Source organism: Pseudonaja textilis, chromosome 4 (assembly GCF_049901715.1).
Source record: "Pseudonaja textilis isolate UNSWEBS1 chromosome 4, rPseTex1.2, whole genome shotgun sequence".
NCBI lineage: Eukaryota > Metazoa > Chordata > Lepidosauria > Squamata > Elapidae > Pseudonaja > Pseudonaja textilis.
The window spans coordinates 41,045,607-41,066,635 of NC_141993.1; the positions used below are offsets into that span (position 1 = coordinate 41,045,607).

The window sequence follows — 21,029 nt, forward strand, 5'->3', positions numbered from 1 at the left end:
AAACCTTTGTGCTCTGACACATTTAGAGCACTTTTACCTTGGCCACAAACATCCGTATTATCAAGATTGTATTTAATAATGGTTGCATAAGACAAATTTGGGGAAGTCTGATGACAGAGAAATCTATTTTCATGGTGTTTGGTGGAATTAAAAAATTTGACAGAATCCAAAAGTGTACTTGCAATATTAAAATCTACGTATTGTTTTTCCATAACCTATATTATCCCACTGAAAATATCAAGATATTTTTATAAGCATTTTCTTAAGAAGAATCACAGAGAAAACTGAGATAATGTACTAATTCCTAGATTTGGTTTTCCTTTCCATATCACTATGAAAGATTACTTTATTCAAACTTTATATTCATAACCCTCTATTTCCAACTTGGATTAGAAGAAACGTATGTTTTTAAACTTGCATTTTTATGTGCTCTATACAATGATTAGATGTGAAATACCAGAATAATTATAGTGATAATAAAGTTTTAAATCCAACTCATAGTTCACTGAATATATTATCACATGAAACATAATAGATTAAAATGAGGACAGAATAGATTAAAATGAGGACAGATTAAAGAACAAACCATTTCCCACCCTTTCATGTTTTCTATTCCTATTTAAATTAAGCTAATATTTCAGACTTGTTTTTACTGGAAGCCAAACAAAAAATATGACATGTAATTAATTATACACAGGAGCATTACAACTAATGGAAATTTTCCAGTAGGCTTTATTACCATCCATCAAATCTTATTGATCCATATCATTGAATGCATTTTCAAGTTAAACATCCAGTAAAAGCATTTGTATTTTCTTCCTCCTGACAAGGCAAAGCTATGTTTGATTTGTTTAGGTAGTAAGAGAAACAATTTCATACAGAAGTACATTGCTTATATTTTCTGTTATTAACCGTTTTCAAAATGTTCTTTATCAAAGCTAATAAATGCATGATTATTTATTTTATGTTTATTTAAAGTTTGCAAACAGATAACAAGATAGGGCTACATTTTGCTTCTTTGTTCCTCAAAGCAGTATACCAAGTATTTTTAAAATTATCCTAAGGGCACCTTTTGTACATCACGGATGATTAAGAATTATAAAACTATCTTTACCACATTGTATACATGAGTCAGAAATATATTTTTTTTTCTGACACATCTACTAATATTTCTGATTTCATAAAATAGAGAAAAAATTATCAAAAAGCTGTTCTGACATAAGGAATAATGGTTTGTATAAGCTTGTATGCAATTCTTACTTCCACTGATGATCACCTCAAATACATATCATACATAGAAATCAGTGGAGGAGAATATTTGTAGCTCCGGTTTGAAATGAGGTATATTGAAATGATCATGTTACTAGTTTGGGTACTGAAACATCAGCAAGAAAACAATCTCAGAGAATACCAAGGACCCAAGGAGATTTCTATACAAATAGAAATCTCACATCACTAGATGTTGACTTAAACAATATATCTTGATGGAGAATATCAATATATTTAGCTGAGAATAATGAAAACTGCATAATTTCTTAATGAATCAATTGATCAAGATTAAGATCCAACATTTCCAGAGAGACACAAACAAGAATTTATAAGCCTCAAGAATATCTCAGAGAAAATAGTTCATTTACTGTACAGGTAGGTCACTTAAGAGATGGAAAATTTATCTGGCGACTCATAGAATGATCACACTTCAATATTAACTCAATTTGATACAGGTTGCTAGAATAGCTATTTAAGCATTCAAAAGCAATACATAATTTCCAAGTTATTTATTACAACATATTTTGTTTAATATTTCATTAAGTATTAAATATTTTATTTATTAAATATGTTAAAACATATTTTGTTTTATAAATATATGTATTTTCTGTTACAACAAACAGCATTACTTGCATATGTGCAGGAATCAGGAAGGTATGTATTTATTTAGGGAGAAAAGTAAGAGTATTGCAATTGTAAAATACTACGGTCTTTTTAATAGTTATGAGGTTTAGTATTTTTTATGGCCTTTTCTTCTGCCATTCCCTTTTCAATAGTTGTGCCAGATGCTATTATTTAAGTACCAATTATGATGACTTGAACTGCTATTTGTTTTTTATTCCATTCTGTGCAACAATTTTTCAGATTTTGAGCTTAATTACCACTTAAGAAATGAAGGTTCTCAAATTGATTGTTCTAGGTTTCAATCTAAAACTCTCTATCAGCTCTCTCTACAGCCTAATGTCAGTTTCACTTTTAGACATTATTCAAATAAACAGGAATAGAATGTATAAAAGAAATGCCAATTATAAATACAATTTAAGAACTGAGTCTTATTGCTAGAATTCTTCTAACTGCTGAAAATGGCCTTTAGAACCTTGAAGAAATTACATAACTAGATTCTGAATGCCAATTTATTGCTTATTTCTTTTAATCCTTTTATTATAATCTCCTTATTTGTGACTTCCAGCTGTTTACGGGCTTCTCCGTACCTGACTACAGGTAAACACTGTTGCAACTGATCATTTTCACAAAAGACAGATTAGATAAAGTACGGTAATTTGGTTACTAGGCAACTGATTGTTCAATATTGAAAATTCTCTATCCATCTGATAATTTACTTGATAAATTATCAAATTATAAATATATGACAGTCCCATGGCTTCTCATTTAAAGGTTTTATATTTAACTTCACCATTAATAAAAATTAAAGATTTGTATATTTTTAAAGAAAATAATCAAAGGTTAATTTCAGAATAATTTTATTCACAATAAAAGAAAATGGTTGCTTAAAGAAGAGACAGATGCAGTATCAAACATAACTATAACTAAGACAGTTCAGCTCAAGTCATATTACATATGGATTTAGCTACCAATCTGCTAGGAAATGAACATAATGGATGACACTGAGTTATAGTGCTAGCTATTCATTCTTCTATTATGTCCTCTCGGGTCCTTCTTAAATTTGTAAATAAAGGCAATGGAATAAGGTGAATTAATCTAAATATGAAGTATTTGAAGTACATGAAGGCACTTTTATTGTCCAAATGAGAATAATTAATTAACTGTGCAACACTTAGCCACATTTTGAAAGATAAAATGTTTACACAAATTTACAAGAATCTGTGTCTCTAAAAGATAATTATGGATGGACAATTAATTCCCCTTGGTGTGAAATCAATGTAATACATGCATTCAATGTTGAAGCCAGTGTGTTCCTGTTTTAAAAATAAAATGGCACTAATTAAAGCAGAAGCATAAGAATATTTCATTTTACAAATTAATTCTAAAGTGATACTGAAAAAGAATTTCCAGAATGTTAGAAATTGATAACTTATGCCTGCATACTTGCAAAGCCATCATCAGATTCATACCATTGGCACTACTCCCATTTTTAAAATGATACTGTAAATTATCAGCAAAAAATTTAGGTTATCAACGAAAACCCTCTGAAAATCACCTAGATAGTTTATCATATTAACACTATATTAATATAACAGTTTCATCATAATGGAACTTCTCTAAATGTTAGTAAATGACCAACTTAAGTTTTTATGAGATAGATATATTGGTACATGTAAAAAACTTTCAGCAATAACTGTGCCGCATACATTGTTATTGTAATCCAGTGAAACTATTTGAAATTATCTGTAATCCAGCAAAATTATTTGTTATGATTTATCACATTAACCATTCAATGATAAAGAATCATAAAATATTAAATATATTTTTATTATGATATTAGGGTGATATCAGTTCCCACAATGTGTTATCATTTATATTGAATATCTCAAGGAATGTTCAGAAAGAGTTAAGTTACTTAAATTTAAGCATAAAGATTAAGCTTTATATGCTATTAGTACAGGTTTGCTCCATTAGTTTTCTGTTTTGATTTATTAGTAGTAAGTTTTTTCACATGGTGTATGAGCTAAAGAAATTGATTTGATATTGTATTAATGAATATTAAATAGAGAAGTGAAGTTAAGAAAAGTTACCCATTTCCTTCAAGAAGTGCCTGAGAAAATCTGCCCTAAGTCTGAGAACTACAGGTCCTATCCTATTAACTTAAATTGAATCACACTATACATGGGAGAACTTAGCCTTCTTCCAAAGCACCAGTAAAATGTTGTAATAAAGCCATAAAGAAGGCTGTGCTTCTTAAACATATCTTATATCTCAGAAATCAAGAGTACTTCCAAGAACTTTGAGTAGGAGGCAAACAGAAATTAAGGCAGTCACAGAAGTATTGACGTATACATTTGATAATTCTAGATTCCCTTAATTACAAACAAAGACTGGCAACAGAATTGATCCAGGCTTTAATATGTTCTGGCATGATGTATTATTGCATGTCAAAAAGAAATCAGACTTTTATATTATGTATTTTGAAGCATAGTTTTGAAAATATAATAGTTGAATGTATGGAACTTTTTCTAGATATTTAAGATAAATAATTCTTGAAGCTGAACATTAATATATGAAACATTCTTTTACATCACAACAACAAAATAGGGTTTATATAAAGAAAATCTATAGAGGAACTGATTTTGCAATGAGAATTTATCACGTCACAAATATTGACAAAATTAAATTCAATGTATGAGCTATGCATAAACATTAGATTTAAATTAAGATTTTAACATTTTCACTTACAGTTGACACTGGTCTCCTTTCATTCCTTTTGTTGTACAGAAGCATTTTCCTGTTTGCATGTGACATATATTTGCATGACCACTGCATGTGCAGGCTATAAAATCAGAAAGGGTTTAACAATTACATTACAATTATTTTTAATACAATACTTTGTATATCAAGACTATATATTTGATAGAACAATGATTATGACCTGAACATTAAACAGCCGCCCCTCAAAAAAAAAAAAAAAAACCAAGGGATCGTTCAGTCTCATTGGGTTTTAACTAATAGAAAAGAGGATATACTGTACTGATTTAAAAAAAAAAAACTTTTTATTTTCCAATGCAATTTCCTTCTTGCAAAGAAAAAGAGGGAGGGAGGGTAAAAAGTGTAAATGGAGCCACAGTGTTTAGCACAGAAGCTAGCTTAAGACTTTAAAGTTCTTACGTATATAGTTCTATATTTTGGGGGGAGTTATCTCATATTTGTTCTTTTACCAAATATAATAACTATAAATAATAAATATAAATAATAAATATATAAGCAATAACATTTGCAGAAATCAACATTAAGCCCAAGAAATTATCACTTTCCATATCTTTGTAAGCACTTAAAAATAAATAAAACATTCAACCAAATGTTTGGCAAAATACTTAATGATATTCCAGAATGGGCTGGATAGATAAATAAAGCAAAAAAGAGTTATTCAACTAATCAATTGAGAATCATATAAAACACACTATCTCAGAACAAGAAAATGCATTCATTTAAGCCACAGGTGAGCTAGCTTAAGACTTTAAAGTTCTTACGTATATAGTTCTATATGAAAATAGTTTATCATTATATTCTGATAATGAGATGTATTGTTGAGTCTAGCTGAAAGCCAATCCAAATACTGTAATTATATGATGATATTTGTTTTCCAGTCACTAAGTCGTGTTTGACTGTTTGTGATGGAATATCAAAAGTCCTTGTATAATGACAGTAACTGGGCTGGAATTTCCATCACCAAACATTGCAGCTATAATGTATTCTGTCATATGACAGCACCATTTAGGGACAGCGCTCCCAAAAGTTACTGATTGTTGTCGAATCATTAAGCAAGGACATTATAATTTAAATGCCACTTTACAATTTTTAGCATGTTATTTTCTTCCCATTCCAATTCTTGTATCTCTGATTTCCTTTGAAAGAGAGAAAATAACCTTTTTCCTGAACAGATTTGAAACCGGAAAATGTCAACTAACAATATCCTGATCATTTGCTACTTCATCACCAGGCCAAGCACACCCAAGAGAACTGCCCACAGCAGTAATGTTGCATAGCAACTTCAAGCCACCTCCTCTTTACAGTGCCAAGCTTAGAAAATAAAGGTTGCAGTTAGGAAAAGGCCAGGATAGCTTAAGGTATTTTATGACTTAAATCAGAGCAACAGATGTATGCTATCCACCAATCCTAATTCTTCATGCATCTACATTTTAAAATTGACAATGTTATTTATCTTTATCAATGTTATTAAAGAAAATGTTCAACAGGAATAAACTATAAGTATAAATTATAAGGATGCATTTTCTCTAAAGTAACATTAGCTGCAGCTACCCCCATAAAACTTTGAAGTATTTTCTGTAAAATGTATTTCAAATTTTCATTCAACATTGGTAACAAGATATATAGTACAAAAAATTGTAATGTAAACTTATAGCTTAATATTTGCCATTTTTAACTTCAATTAATATATACTAAATGAATTAAGTGGCGTAGACATTAATTAGCCCTTTTTAAAAACAAGGAGCTAGGATAGGACAAGATATAAATCACTGCAATAACTGTGAAAGAGGCAAAGCATCAAGGATTTAACTGAGAATTTGACTTCTTTTAGCTAAAAAGCCCCTGTTGCTTATACTAGAATTAATGTTCTGCTGTCATTTGTGAGCAGAAAAGTCATGCCTCTTTAGCACAAATAATGCACTTTTCAACTCTTCTCTCTACTGACTGCCTGTTGTACCATAACCTCTTATTATTCTCAAGGCTGATGGGGTATGCTGGGGAGAGAATACAGAAAAATAATGGAAAACCCATTGTGTGAAGAAAGTATTCAGTAGACTTGGACAGATGTATAATAAGTGTAATAACCAACAGTACAATCTCATTCACACTGCAATAGTAGACGTGCTTTAAAGAAAAACCCATGACATAGAAATTTAATAATAATGCTAGGATTTTTTTTCCTAAAAGTCTGACTTGTATCATAATCAACAACATCACTTAATCAGAGCAAGGTAATTGAAAAGAATAATGCACTTGATATCATCTTTCATTTGTAGTCTTAAATTGGGATTACTGTTATTTTATTGCCTATCTAATCAAGAGAACATTACCATCAATTCACTGAGAAGCAATAAAATTCTGAAACACAATTGATAAATAAACAATACAAAATGCTAAGGGAGGATTATATAATTAAATATATTTCTTCTTTGTTGAAATTGTTCTGAAAAATATTGTTCTGAATAACTATGAAGCAAACTGAACTAAAAAAAAATGATTTACTATTTATTTTCTCAAAGATGATAAATAAACGGGTTTTTGTTGTTGTCGTTCTTAGTTGTGAAGTTGTGTCTGATCCATCGCGACCCCATGGACAACATTCCTCCAGGCCTTTCTGTCCTCTATCATCTTCTGGAGTCCATTTAAGCTCACACTTACTGCTTCAGTGATTTCTTTCAGCCACCTCATTCTCTGTCATCCCTTACTCTATTGCCCTCAATCTTTCCCAGCATTAGTCTCTTCTCCAGTGAGTCCTTCCTTCTCATTAGGTGGCCAAAGTAAAATTAATGTTTTAAATATCAACAATTAATTATTATAAACAGTAGCTTTTACAGCAAACTATATTATTGGTTTAGTTATTTCAGAACAGAGATCAAAACTGATATATCATACAAAAGTACATAAACATAAATAAAACATTCCTAATTATGTTTATAGACAAGTCAATGCCTATGAATTACAATGAATTCAACAACAATTCCTAAAATAGGTCCAAATTCTCGTTATAAAAACTGCCACTGAGCAAAAATAAGCTATTTTCTTAGACCTTTCATCGCAGCAGTCTACTATCAATAGTTATATCCTTTCCTCATCTGGCTGGTCCAGTCAGCATGTTGCCAGATGAGTGTTAATGTTGAATGCTAAGAGAGGTATAGTATATGGAGAAATGTGACAAAATACAGAAAACTGGTTTTCTTGAATCTCCTCAACAGAAACTAAAGAAAAGAGATGTTCTTAAATCTGTCCTCCAAAACTATAGATAGCATTGCAAAGAAGGCAGCATGCAAGAAACTATTCTCTAGGGCACACCAAATATTAGTAAAGGAATTTAACTGGCATAAAAGTGAAGGTCTCTGCATAGAGTTTCTATAGAACTGTAAGAGATACTATTTAGTCCCACCATAGATCTCATATAATTTTTTTATCTCTAGAGATATAACTTTGTTGAAACAGAGGTGAGATAAAAATTTAAATCTGTAATTATGCTTTGATTTTTCTGAAGAAAAAATGAATGTCCTTGAGAATTAATGTTTGTGAGAGTCTTTCATACAGTTTACTTTTAATCAATATTTTAGCTGGCAAGTTCTCACACATATGATATCTCTAAGGAACTGAAAGCAGTTTGTAAATGTAAAAGTGCCTTTGGACAACATCAAGTCAATGCAAAGCATTACATTGATCAATTTATTTTGGACCATGTTTAATACTCTCAAGTTCTTCAACCCCCAAAATGATGCATGCAAAGCATTTTCTTTAATACCTTAAATACTTTTACTGCTGCTGGCAAAACTATCACTGAGAAAGAGCTATAGGTTTCTGTATCTGTGCGCTCTGATTTAAATTTTCCAAGTTAAGATTAGCTGAAGAGTAAATACCCTAAGAATTTAAAATCCTCTGCTTTTTCTGTTATATTATCTTTCAATTATGCAATTCCTTTTTGCTGATTTAAAATTTATCAGTTTACCAATATAATCAAGCAATCATATAGATTGTACTCAAAAATAAATTCCATTCATTTAAATAAAGTTTATTCTCAGATGTAAATACAGAACTGCAAATATACAAAATCTTATAGGGTAAATAGGCCTCTATTTTTTCTTAAATATTTCAACATCAACAATTATTCATTCAGTAAATGAATTCAAAATAAAACAGCAGCTATGTGATGCGTTGATTGAATTCATTCATCATTATTTTTTATATTTTAAAGCAATGTATCATATCTACTTATTTTTTATGTTATACTGGATAACTGTTATTTAGTAAACTGTCATGAGGCAGTTTGGATTTGGTAGACAGATCTAATAACATAAAAAGAAATAAATCTAGGAATAAGATCACCGTGCTCTTGTCTGTTAAATTAATTATATACAAAACCTTCATGCATTCATGCATATTTTTGCATGAATTTGTAACCTACATTATTAGAATTTCCTCCAAAGCAGAAATTAAGTCAGTTCAAGAAACCACTTTTCTACACAAAATAGGATCATGATAGTCTTTGGTTTTCATTTAAATCAAAATTACCTTCTAATTTCCTAGCCTCCTGGTTCAATATGCTTTATTTCCCTTTCTGGCAGCTTGACTACATGGACATTTCAATAACATCCTCTGAAGTATTCATTAAAGATATTGAAGACATTTTATTTTATTTTTAGTTAATTTAATAAAAACAGTTGAATAAAAGGACACCTTGGATAATTTAATCAGCTATATCATCTATATCTTTTCTATCCCTGCTCAAACAATAGAGTATATTATTGGGGGATAGAGTAACATATGTCCCCTTCTCCAATTTTTCTAAAAATAATTGCATCAGCTGATGAACTATTGTCATTTTCAGTCTTTTTTTAAAAAGCCCTGGTCTCTGTTATACTTTAAGCAAGAAAAATTAACCTATATTTTTCCCAAGGTTAGTTATCAATAATTTATATTATAATAAAATGATATGAAAATAAACTGTCATATTTACTAGTGAATCTGTTTCTATAGACAGTTCACAGACAGTTTTTGTACATTACATTAAACACAATTTAAACCATTGAGTTTTCAGTGACATAATCATGTTCTTTAGGATATCCTCAGGATTGGTAATGCATCTTCTTTCTATTTGAAGGATGAATACTTGTCTATCAGCCAGTTTTATAAAGCATAAGGTTCAGTATAGAACTCAAAATAAAAATGTCATATTAAGGGAAAGTATTTCTGTCAATGTTCCTCTTCAAGCTAAAATGAAGATAGCAGAATGTCACAAGATTCAAAACATATCTGAAAATGAGAGAAATATTAAAATAGGTAAAATTACATAAATGGTGTACTACCATCTAATGTTATAAAATCAATGTCCAACAGAACTTTCTTTATGCCTATAGTTTTCATCACAGCATCAAAGTATCACCCAATTTTCAAATATTCATTTATTTAACTCAACTGTGCCCATTTATATATCGGGTACATCCATAACACTAGAACTTTGTGAACTTGAAAAACTTTTCAACATTACCTGTGCACTGTCCTCCATTTGTTGGATCTCCATAATAACCGGGCATGCATGTTTCACACTGTTTTCCAGTAGTTAGATTTTTGCATTGGTCACATACATTGCCATTAATGCAGGTGCTATGTCCATTACATTGGCAAGCTGCAATTAAAACAAAACAAAACAAAACAAATAAATAAATACATACATACACACACACACACACACACACACACACATGAAAAGACAAAGAAAAGGAATAGTCATTCTTAAAAAGTACAGAACACTGTGATTAGCATCAACAAATGTGTTTAGTAAGCTAAATAAATATTAAATTTAGAGTAGTTGATGGAGAAGAATATATGAATGTAAAGAATATACCTTGTGTATATTACTTGCCTATGTGCAATCTAAATTTATTTTATTAGGAACCTTAGATTATGTTCCTTTGCTGCAGAGATGGCAAAACAGAGAAAAATACATATTGCAATTCAGTTACAGAGAGAAGATATAATGAGACAGGTATGCTATAAAAGAGTATTGCTCTTGGCCATGCAACACCTTCAGATCAAGGGATGGCCTTTGTACTCCAAATTTCTGCAGGAACTAGCAGAACATATTAAGGAAGAGAGTGAAGGAGGCCAATAGAAAGAGGCAATTGCCAAACAAACCATGGAAAATCAATCAATTTCTTCCTACAGTAGTAGCCGTGTCCAGTAACCCAGGTTCCCTTATGAGAACAGTAAGAAAACTAATATAATTGGCCATTTATAGAAACAACTAAAACATTCACCAGTCTAACTCTTTGCCTATGATGGTACATTGCCTGGTGAAATATGTAGTAGATTAAACATGCAAATCTCATCAACAAATACTTATTAACCAGCTTCCTGGTTCTGCTATATTTGTTCAAAAACAAACAATATCAATGTTTCTTATCCTAGGGAAAACCATTATATGGTTAGCCTCTCCGGCCTGATGATTCTTGAGTGCCCTTTTTACTAAATTACCCTGTTGCTGACTTACATGGATCATTATTCCTTGCTATCCACAATGCCCTGAACTAATATAGCATCTCTGCTTTGTGCATGCTTCTATTTTGATGGTTATGAACATGTTTCTGTCTCTTTTTCACTCTGTGGCCAGAATAAAGCAAAGTCTTATGATACCAAGGTTCTGCTGATGAACAAACCTAAAGAATGTTTGCACTTGCAAATCATGGCAGTTCATTCAATCTCACTTCTCAATCACTGTCTTTTTATTTCTCTGCTATTTTAACAGATCATTTTTAATTCCTCATACTGTGAGGGAAACTCAAGAAAAGAGTTTCTATTGAGGCTCAAAAATAAATCAATACATACATAGCCACATACATATAGCAATACCAACAGCAGTTAAGACACATATACCACTTCAAAGTGCTTTACAACCCTCTCGAAGCTGTTTACAATGTCAGCATATTGCCCCAACAATCTGGGTCCTCATTTTACTGACTTTGGAAGGATGGAAGGCTGTCATCCTATGCTTTGCTTGTGATATCAAGTTACCAATTTTCTGAGTTTCTTATTATGCCTATATTACTGATAGTCATAGATTTTGAGGGATGTGTTATTGGGCAATAACCCAATAACTACTGACTAAGACTAGTACACTACACGTACTAACACTGTGCAAACTATAGGAAAAAGGTTCTCTGCAATCCACAGGAATATGTAGTCAGGACAGTTTTTAAATTATTAATGCATCCACACAACATGAACTATTATATAAATTCCAATTATTATGCTGATAGAAGAAAACATATTTATAATGTGTTTTGTTAGTAAAATACTTTGAGTCTTCATACAAAATTGAGTTCCCAAGTATATTTTGACATTTAGCCACTGGGTAAAACAGATGCACTGATGAGCTTTAGTAAGTACTGCAATTTTGTATATTGCTTATATCCAATGATCTATCTTAGAGATAACTATATATGAACCACAAAATCCTTTTTACAGAGCATGACAATAAATAAAACCTAAGGCATTATACTAACAAATCAATAAATTAGTTTTGATCCAGTTGAACGATTCATATTAAGAAAATTTATATGTGGTTGCTTTGATAACAAACGACATGTTTTTTTTAATAAAGACTACATGTTACCTTAAAAGTAAATAAATAATTGAATTAAATATTCACTGTATATACTGTCCCAGATGCTACAGTGAAATTGAATTGCAACCAAATGCTTACTTACTTAAGAGCTCAGCTAAATGTGGTATTTGTTACATACCAGAATAGCAAAAATCTATTCCTCTTCATTTTGGAAAACTGCCAGATGATCTCTAGAATGACTGGATTAGCATAGTAGGACATTTTGAAGTTCCCCAGAATGTTTAGCCTCTAAAGATGGTCTGATTTATATAAGCTTTGTTCCTACTATAAATTTGTCAAGATATAAAGCTCTAAAATCTCTATGCAATGTATTACTACTCTAGTATTCAAAGAAAACTCCAGACAGGATATGTCCTATCTTTAGTCATAAAAAAATTATCAGGTTTTAAAATCATTTTTAAAACATTTACACTATTTCTGTCTAATCAAAACAACACTTGAAGAGAAGTATCAAAAATGATATTTTTTGACTACAGTATGATTTAACAAACTTGAAATTTGACATCGTTTTTAAAAGTAGAAACAAGAATAACTGAGGGACACTTTATGGATCAAGATCTATATTTGAAAAAATTTTAAAACATACTAACCAACAAAATATTTATGTTTCTCATATCCCAGTCCAAAATCCCATTTTTGGAAGCAAACAATTAACCAGCCATAATTTCACTGATAAAAGCACTAACAACAAGACTAACAGCAACAGTAACAAATTCATCATACCTGGGCATTGGATAAAAGACCATTCGTAATTTTTTTCTTTAGCACAAAGATTGTTGTCAATAACTATTTCAGTAGAATGTGTCCCACTGAATTTCACTGGCCCTCTTGCTGAGCCTTCCACACAATGGCCTTTGCCTGTATTACTGGGATCATTGCACCATCCACATCCTGGATGTTCCAGACACTGACTGCAAGTCCTCAACCCCGAACAGTTTTGAGCTGTAAATACACAGGATAAAGAAAAATCAGTAAAAGCTGAGTTTGCATAAGAGGATTTATAACTTTAAGTCTAAACTTTTAAGTTTGAGAAATCAGATTGATAGAATTAACTTTATTACCACTATCATGTCTAGCTACTGTATGCGTCTATGGCTATAGAAGTATAGGATATAACAACAAACAAAACCAATGGCAAACTCAATAAACCTATATAAAATATTTCAACAAATATACATATATTTGCTGCCTTCAAGTCTGTGTCAACTTCTGGCCTGAATAAGCTCCTGAAATTTTCTTGGCAAGATTTTTTAAAATGGTTTGCCACAGTCTTTTCCCTAGGGCTAAAAGAGAAATAATGATTGGGACAAAGTCATCCAACTGATTTTATGCCTAAAGCAGGACTAGAATTCAGGCTCCTGGTTTTTGGTGTGCTGCCTTAACCCAGGGGTGGGATTCAAATTTCTCAACAATTGGTTCTATGGGCATGGCCTAATTTGTGGGTGTGGCTTGGTGGTCATGTGATTGGCTGGGCATGGCTTGCTGACTGGGTGTGGCTTGAGTATGACTGGGTGTGGCTGGCTGGGCATGGCTTGTATGTAAATATTATAAATATTGATGTAAATATTGATTTTTTTATAAAAAAGAACAACTTTTACCCAAAATCAGGCAAAGCAGTCCTGATTGAGATTGAGTTGCTCACACAAATGACAGATTCACTCAGAGATCTACCATTTTGCAATCTGTTAGCTGAATCTGCACTGAAAAATAGAAGCTTCAGTCCTTAGGAAGGTTCAGCTCTGCTTTTAGATTATCTAGAAAGCAAGAAATCCAACCATTTCCTGCTTTCTAGCTAATCTAAATCTTCCAGCACAGCAGAAAAGCTGATGGTCAGGAAAAGAAAAAGAAAAAATAGCAACATATCAAATACAGGCAAATTTGATGGCGCGCATGCCAGGTAAGGAGTGAGTGGGCAGGGAGGGGAGGGGCCAGCTGGTGGCACGATTTGCCAGTTCTCCAAACTGGGCAGAATCATAACAACACAGTTTTATAAAACTGGACTGACCAGGTAGAATCTCACCCCTGCCTTAACCCACAAATAACCAAACTCTTTAGTTTTTCAACCCCTTCAATAAGTTTCATGTGGTTGTTTGACATACCCTCCCCCCAAAAAAACAATTTATTACACAAAGCAGCAAATAGCAGCTCTAGCCAAGATCATTAGATTAACATCTTAAATTGAACACTGTAGGCAAAATCTCCCTTTTCAGATTAATCAGAAATACTTTTTCCAATCCATCAATGGAGAGACTGCAGCAAGCCTTTGTTTCTTCCGACAAAGAAGAAACAGTGGCGCTATGGAACAATCCAAAGAAATACAATAAAAACACCACTTAGATAAAGGAGGCAGATTAAAATAAAAAAATTAAAGAACTTGTAATAGAACAGAAATTGTGGAGAAAAACACAAAGAAGAACTGGTCAGTATAGATGAAAATAAACTGCATATTTTGGTTGACTGGTCTACAGTCATTGATTTCCAAGCAGTTTAAAAACATACTGCAAGGAGGTAAAATTGCCAGATTGGTGAACATCTGGCAAAACTTAGCTGATAATGAAATATACAGCAAAAGAATTAAAAAAAAAACTCAGGCCAATCAGGATACAATATAATCAATGCTGTTGATACTCGGTTTTACTCATTGCTCTGGACTGCATGGGAGATGCTATTAATCTCTTAGTGATCAAAGGCTGTAAGAGTCTATACGAAAGAGAAGAGACTTTCACCCAAATAAGATGGAATCACTATTTATACATTGAGGTTCTCTGCCAATGACAATGTTGCATTTAGATGAGCAGACATACAGTAGGTTTGCAATATAAAAGTCTTTCTGGAGTCCAGATCTTTGCTCAAGTTTAGCTGTTAACCATCCAGGAATAGATGCAATATTTTTCTAGAATAGAATCGTTTCCAAACTGAAAGCTGTTCTGTCTTTTGGGCTTAAATCTAAGCATGCTCCTCTTATCCAGATTGTAACAACTGATCAACCATAACACCCTCAAGATACCTAAGCACTGCTTTGATATGACATTTGATGTGAAGTTGAGTATCATCAGTTTAAATCATGGGTGTCAAACTCGTGCCCTGCAAGCTGGATGTGTCATGAGCTGGCTACGCCAACCCCCAGTTTAGCAAAGGGGAAAAGTCGTGATATGCCACATAATGATAACATGATGTCGCAAGTTTAACAACCCTGGTGTAAATAGATAATTAACCATGAAGCTGTTTAATAACCCCCTGAAGAGCTTAGGGCTCAATCTCTCTGTCCATCACCACCAAGTAAAACCAACTCTTCATGAAGAAGGACAATTACAAATAGAATTTGTTTAGACTGTTCGCATTTACAAATGATAAAAAGTTTTACAACTAATGTTCACATTTATGACCTTTGCAGGTCTGTAAAGCAATAAGCATTTCACTATTTCACTTAGTGACTGCTTCAGTTAATGACTAAGTTGCCAGTCCCAACTGTGATTTCTAAATGAGAACTATTTATACTGTGTCACAACACTCAGTGTACTCATACCTCCAAAACATGGAAAACTATTGAGAATGTGTATATAATGTCCTTCTTGACTATAACAAGCATGTTATAGAAGTTCATTGAGTTTTTGAAACTTATGCTATAAAATAATTTCATAGATATAGAGTTCAGTTACAGAGAATTGAAACTTATTGCCTATCATGGTCTGATAAGATTTCTGATTTAAATGTCCTATCAAACTCCACCAGGGGTGGGATTCTACTAGTTCACACCTGTTCGCTAGAACCGGTTGTTAACATTCTAAGCAGTTCAGAGAACCGGTTGTTAGAAGAAATTACTGGCCTAATCCTGTAAGGAAGGCAGGAAGGAAACATTCTGGTGCTGCTTATAGAAACTGCCTCTCCCTCTCTCTCTTATTACGTTCTTGGCAGGACTAGACTTCCTATCTGAGGAACTTCTCTGGAGTTTTTTTTCCTCCTTTGCTGGTACTTTGCTTGTATGGAGTGACCATTCAAAGTTACAATGGCACTGAAAAAAATGACTTATGACCATTTTTCACACTTACGATTGTTATAGTATCCCCACAGTCATGAGAGGCCAGGCGAGGAGATGTGTGCCTCGATGTGAGGGATATTGAGTTGGCCACGCCCAGCCAATAACCTGACCTCCAAGCCTTGCCCACCATCTTAACCATGCTCATAGAACCGGTTAAAAAATTTGAATCCCACCCCTGAACTCCAACCTACTGTTAGCGCACAGTCAAACCAAATTTCAAATGAAAATCAAAGAACACTTAAAGTTTCAAAATATTTGCATAGATAATACTGGTTGACTGTTATACATCATCAGTTCTAAGATGATAGAGTTTTTGGGTTAATTCATTGATGATCATATGAATTTTGGTGTCGGACTTTAGACTTACGAATTAAACAACTTGCTTTGATTTTTATTACTTCAGGTTTTTTTTTTCTTCAAATAAATGCATCTGATGCTTATAACATAATAACACAAAAGTCAAATAAAAGCCTAATATTCTGACAGGCCTCATAGAGGATCAGATAATCAATACAAAACTACTGGAAACTGGTAGAATTATATCCTTAAAAGAAAACTGTTCACATTCCAAAACACTATTACAGAAAATTATAACATAAAATTTCCCTGTAAAGCTACATGTAAAGAATCAATTTACTACTTATTCCAACATGAATTAAAAAAGTGATGTACTTCTCGACTGAATTCAACTTTGACTTGAATTGAAATGGAATGCATAAACTACGTATTAAATAATAGTTTATAAATGTCATTATTAAGGTAACGTGAAAATGCAAAACAAATGCACACAGCCTGGTTCAGCAATAGTTCATTTAGTTATTTAAAAAGGCTATAAGTAGCATCCAGATTAAGCTACAATGTTAAAATGTCACATATGTTATGTCATCAGGCAATGACAGCATATCTAATCAAAATGACATCATTTGTCATTTACTTTCCCTCTCTTCCTTTGTAGTCACCTATGAAAGGAAATATACAAATAGAAGCCTAATTATACTGCAGCTCCAATCATATACAGTAGAGAATAAGAAATTTTATATTTGAATATGATAGTTTATATGCAAATATATGAATATTATTATTTTAACCTAATGAGAAAGGAAATATCATTACATTAGATTTTATCTCAGAGAATCATAAGCATTCTAGTTCTTTATCTATATAAATGAAAAATGAAAAAAATCATTATCAGCAAATAGTTATGGGTCATATTATGATATTGTATGTTATGCTGTTTGTCATTTTATTTTCTGTGAACTGCTTTGATCACTATGAACAGCAGAAAATACTACACATTCAGTGGCAAGAGCTAAATGACAACATTTACACAGGATTTTGTTTCTACATAGTTTAATTTGTTCTCTGATGTCTTGAAACATTGCACAAACAATTTAATAATATGTAATAGAGAGGCCGTCTCCCTTAAAATGTTATTTAAGTACATTTCTAAATTAAAATTATGGTGGTTGACCCAAAATTGTTCTTGCAATGCCACTAGTGACATTAAGAAAACAAAATACCTTCCAGAACAGCAGGCACAAATTATAGCGCAAACTAATATAGAATAGAATGGTAACATCTTACTATTAATTAAATGCATTTAAAAAATAACTGATAAACCAATATTTGCTCTTGGAAAAAATAGAACTAAAGAGCTAAAAATATAATTTTGTAGTAATCTCTTTTTTCTTTTATCATACTTAAGCTATGTAAAGAATGTACGTAGTCATACTTAGCAACCACAACTGAAATCAACAACTCAATTGCAAAGTATACAGTCAAAATGTGAAATATGAGACCAACGCCAGTTATGGGTGCAATCATGATGCAAATCACCCAATCATTAAGCATGACATCTTATGACCATGACTTGCGATTTCATGCCAGCTTCCCCAATGAATTTGCTTGGCACAAAAAAAAAAAACCTCAAAATGCTACAACCATCGTAAATGCACAATAGTTGCAAAGTATCCAAATTGCAATCATTGGCTGGGTTCAAATGTATAAACATTTTGCTATCAGATTGTTCAAATTGAATGGAAACAGACTATAGCTTAGAAGCTGGCAACTCAGTCTCCAATAAATACAAGGCCATTAATTGCTTCCCACAGTTAAATCTTAACTAAAATGATAAAAGGGATTGAAGAAATTGTTAAAATCTCATCAAATGCAGTGGGCATGAAGCAAAACTCTGCAAGATCTCATGAAAAAAATGACTAACTTTTTGCATAATAGCTGCCAAACTCATGTGCAGTGTTCTAGGTAAGGCGTAACAATTTCAAAGATTTATAGCAATGGAAATATCTCTAATGTCTGCTGGTCTTTGTTCTAAAGTATTATCTTCATTAAGTGGGCAAGGCTGGAATGTGGAAATTTATTTTTTTATTGGCTATATAGAAATACAATTTAAATATAATTCTTGATGTATGTTATGAATTAATAAGCCATACTAGGTTTATTTTATACATATCTTTATATCCCTGTCTGAAATGACAACTAAATTAAAGAGTTCTTCAACTGTCTGTTATTTAAACACACACACAAAAAGAGTAGCCTGGGTAGGATAGCTCTCTAGAAACAAATATTAAATATTTAAATTTGAAAAAACTGAATTCAAAGCTGCTTTCTACTGGGGAAATACAGTAGACTTAAGCATCCAAATTTAACTCATTACATAAACCAGAAAAGAGGTATTTTTCAAAACATGCACAAACAATATGTCTATCACACTTAGTGACATCAGCTGCTCAGGACTGATTAGACCATAGCAAATAGCAAATATACAAGCTATTTAGCAATTCCAGAAGCTTCACATCATTTGTCAATTTCCATTATCAGTTTCAATTTTTCTACAATTGAAATGGCTAATAGTAAAAAAAAAAGGTTAAAGAACCCCCTTTCCATATAAATTTAGAGAGTGGGATGGGAGCAAATTTGTTTAATGGTTTTCTGGACTTCTGCCAATTTGTCCATCCTATTAGGAATATTTGACTACAGCATCTGAGACATATTGGAAGAAAGCAAGAAGCTAATAATTTCTAGGTTATGTTCAGCATTATAAAGGTTAACAACACTGGGTTCTCCAGATCAGAGCTGAATGTTGCCTAGCAACCAAAGTGGAAGACAGATACATTTCATAAAGTTATCTGTTGAAGAATTTTTATCATTATTGCACCCTAAATTAAACTAACATCTTTAATTCTAATCCCTTGTTGTTGTTGTTTCCCAATCAACATTGAATAAAGATTTTTATGGATTATGTCACATTTCTTTAGAAGCATAGGGCTGTTAATACGTCAGAAAAAATAATGCATTGTTGTGGTTTCCCTGCAGCAGGTGAGGACGGCTGAGGATTTGGAGATCAAGGACTCGGATGAGGAGCCTATGTGTGATGCAGGGATGGGATGCAGGGATCAGGACTATCAGAGAGTGGAATGCTGCCTTCGGAGATTATGGAGGCTGGCAGAAGTGATGCAGAGGATCCCAAGGAGCCTGTTCCTAGTGCATGTGCATGCAGGTCTGCTGGAAGGAAAGAGCAGCTGCAGCAGCACGGGCGACTCAGGCGTAAGGCGGCAAGGTAATGACCTCTCCCTTAAGAGATAAAAGCCAGTCTGAGAGACCAGGATTCTTTGCAGGAAACAAAGAAGTTCTTGCACTTCAAGCCTTGTGGACATTCGGACTATCCTGGTTTGTGTTTGAAGAGTTTTTGTTTTGAATAGTTTTTGGCAACTTAATCTAGTGTTCTTGGCAGCCTTGCACAACCTTGGCAAGACTTGTTCTTATCAGAGTCAATTAGTTTTCATAGCCTTTTAACTGTGAATGAATGGAATTTGCAGAGAAGCATTAAAAGATTTTGCTTTTACCTCTGTTTGGTGTTTGTTTCCTTGGAACAAGGTTTGGGTCAGAACATGTATATTAATGATATAAAACTCCACAATTCCACCTGGCCTTGCTTGAAAATAATGGACAACATTAGAGAAACAAATGAATGAGAGAAGCTAGTGAACAGTGAACTAAATTAGTATATTGTTGCATTGAATCCTACTTTTGAGATCAACAAAACAAATGTGAAATATGATAGCGGCTCATGTATCATTTGAAATCAGAAAAGGAATAGGAACTTTCTTAATTAAAATCTGAGTTTCTGAGAGCAGAATAGTATAATATGCCTTAATGATTTTGGTATTTTTATAACATTGTTGAAAGTAAGGTGGGTTACCATATAAATTTTATTAAATAAATAAGCAAACAAACCTTTGCCAGTCAGCAAGCAAGCTGTTAAGTACAGGTAGCCTTCAACTTACAACAGTTTGTTCAGCGACTATTCAAAGTTGCACGGAAAAAAGTGAGTTATGTCCATTTTTCAGCCTCCCCAAGATCACGTGATCAAAACTCAGACACTTGGCAACTGATTCATATTTATGACAATTGCAGTGTTCCAACTTTCGCAACTTTTTGACAAGCAAAATCAATAGAGAAGCCAATTTTACAACTGTGCTACTAACTTAATAATTGCAGTGATCCACTTGACAAATGGCAAGAAAGGTCATAATATGAGCAAAGTTCACTTAACAAATGTCTCACTTAGCAACAAAAAATTTGAGTTCAGTTATGGTCATAAGTCGAAGAATATCTGCATGTATAACTTTCTTTCAAAAAAAAAAAATAAATTACTTAAGT

The 21,029-nt window shown here is 32.4% G+C and overlaps 1 protein-coding gene across 4 annotated transcripts in view; it reads right to left on the minus strand.

The window, feature by feature from the left end:
• Positions 1-21,029, minus strand: part of ATRNL1 (attractin like 1) — a 497,977-nt gene that overhangs the window by 362,634 nt on the left and 114,314 nt on the right. For all 4 annotated transcript variants that reach the window (XM_026704834.2, XM_087932664.1, XM_087932666.1 and 1 more), the window contains exons 18-20: positions 13,034-13,252; positions 10,175-10,312; positions 4,642-4,735 (exon numbers count right to left, since the gene is read on the minus strand). In XM_026704834.2, coding sequence (XP_026560619.2) covers positions 4,642-4,735; positions 10,175-10,312; positions 13,034-13,252 — 451 coding nt within the window. The remainder of the gene's footprint in view (positions 1-4,641; positions 4,736-10,174; positions 10,313-13,033; positions 13,253-21,029) is intronic.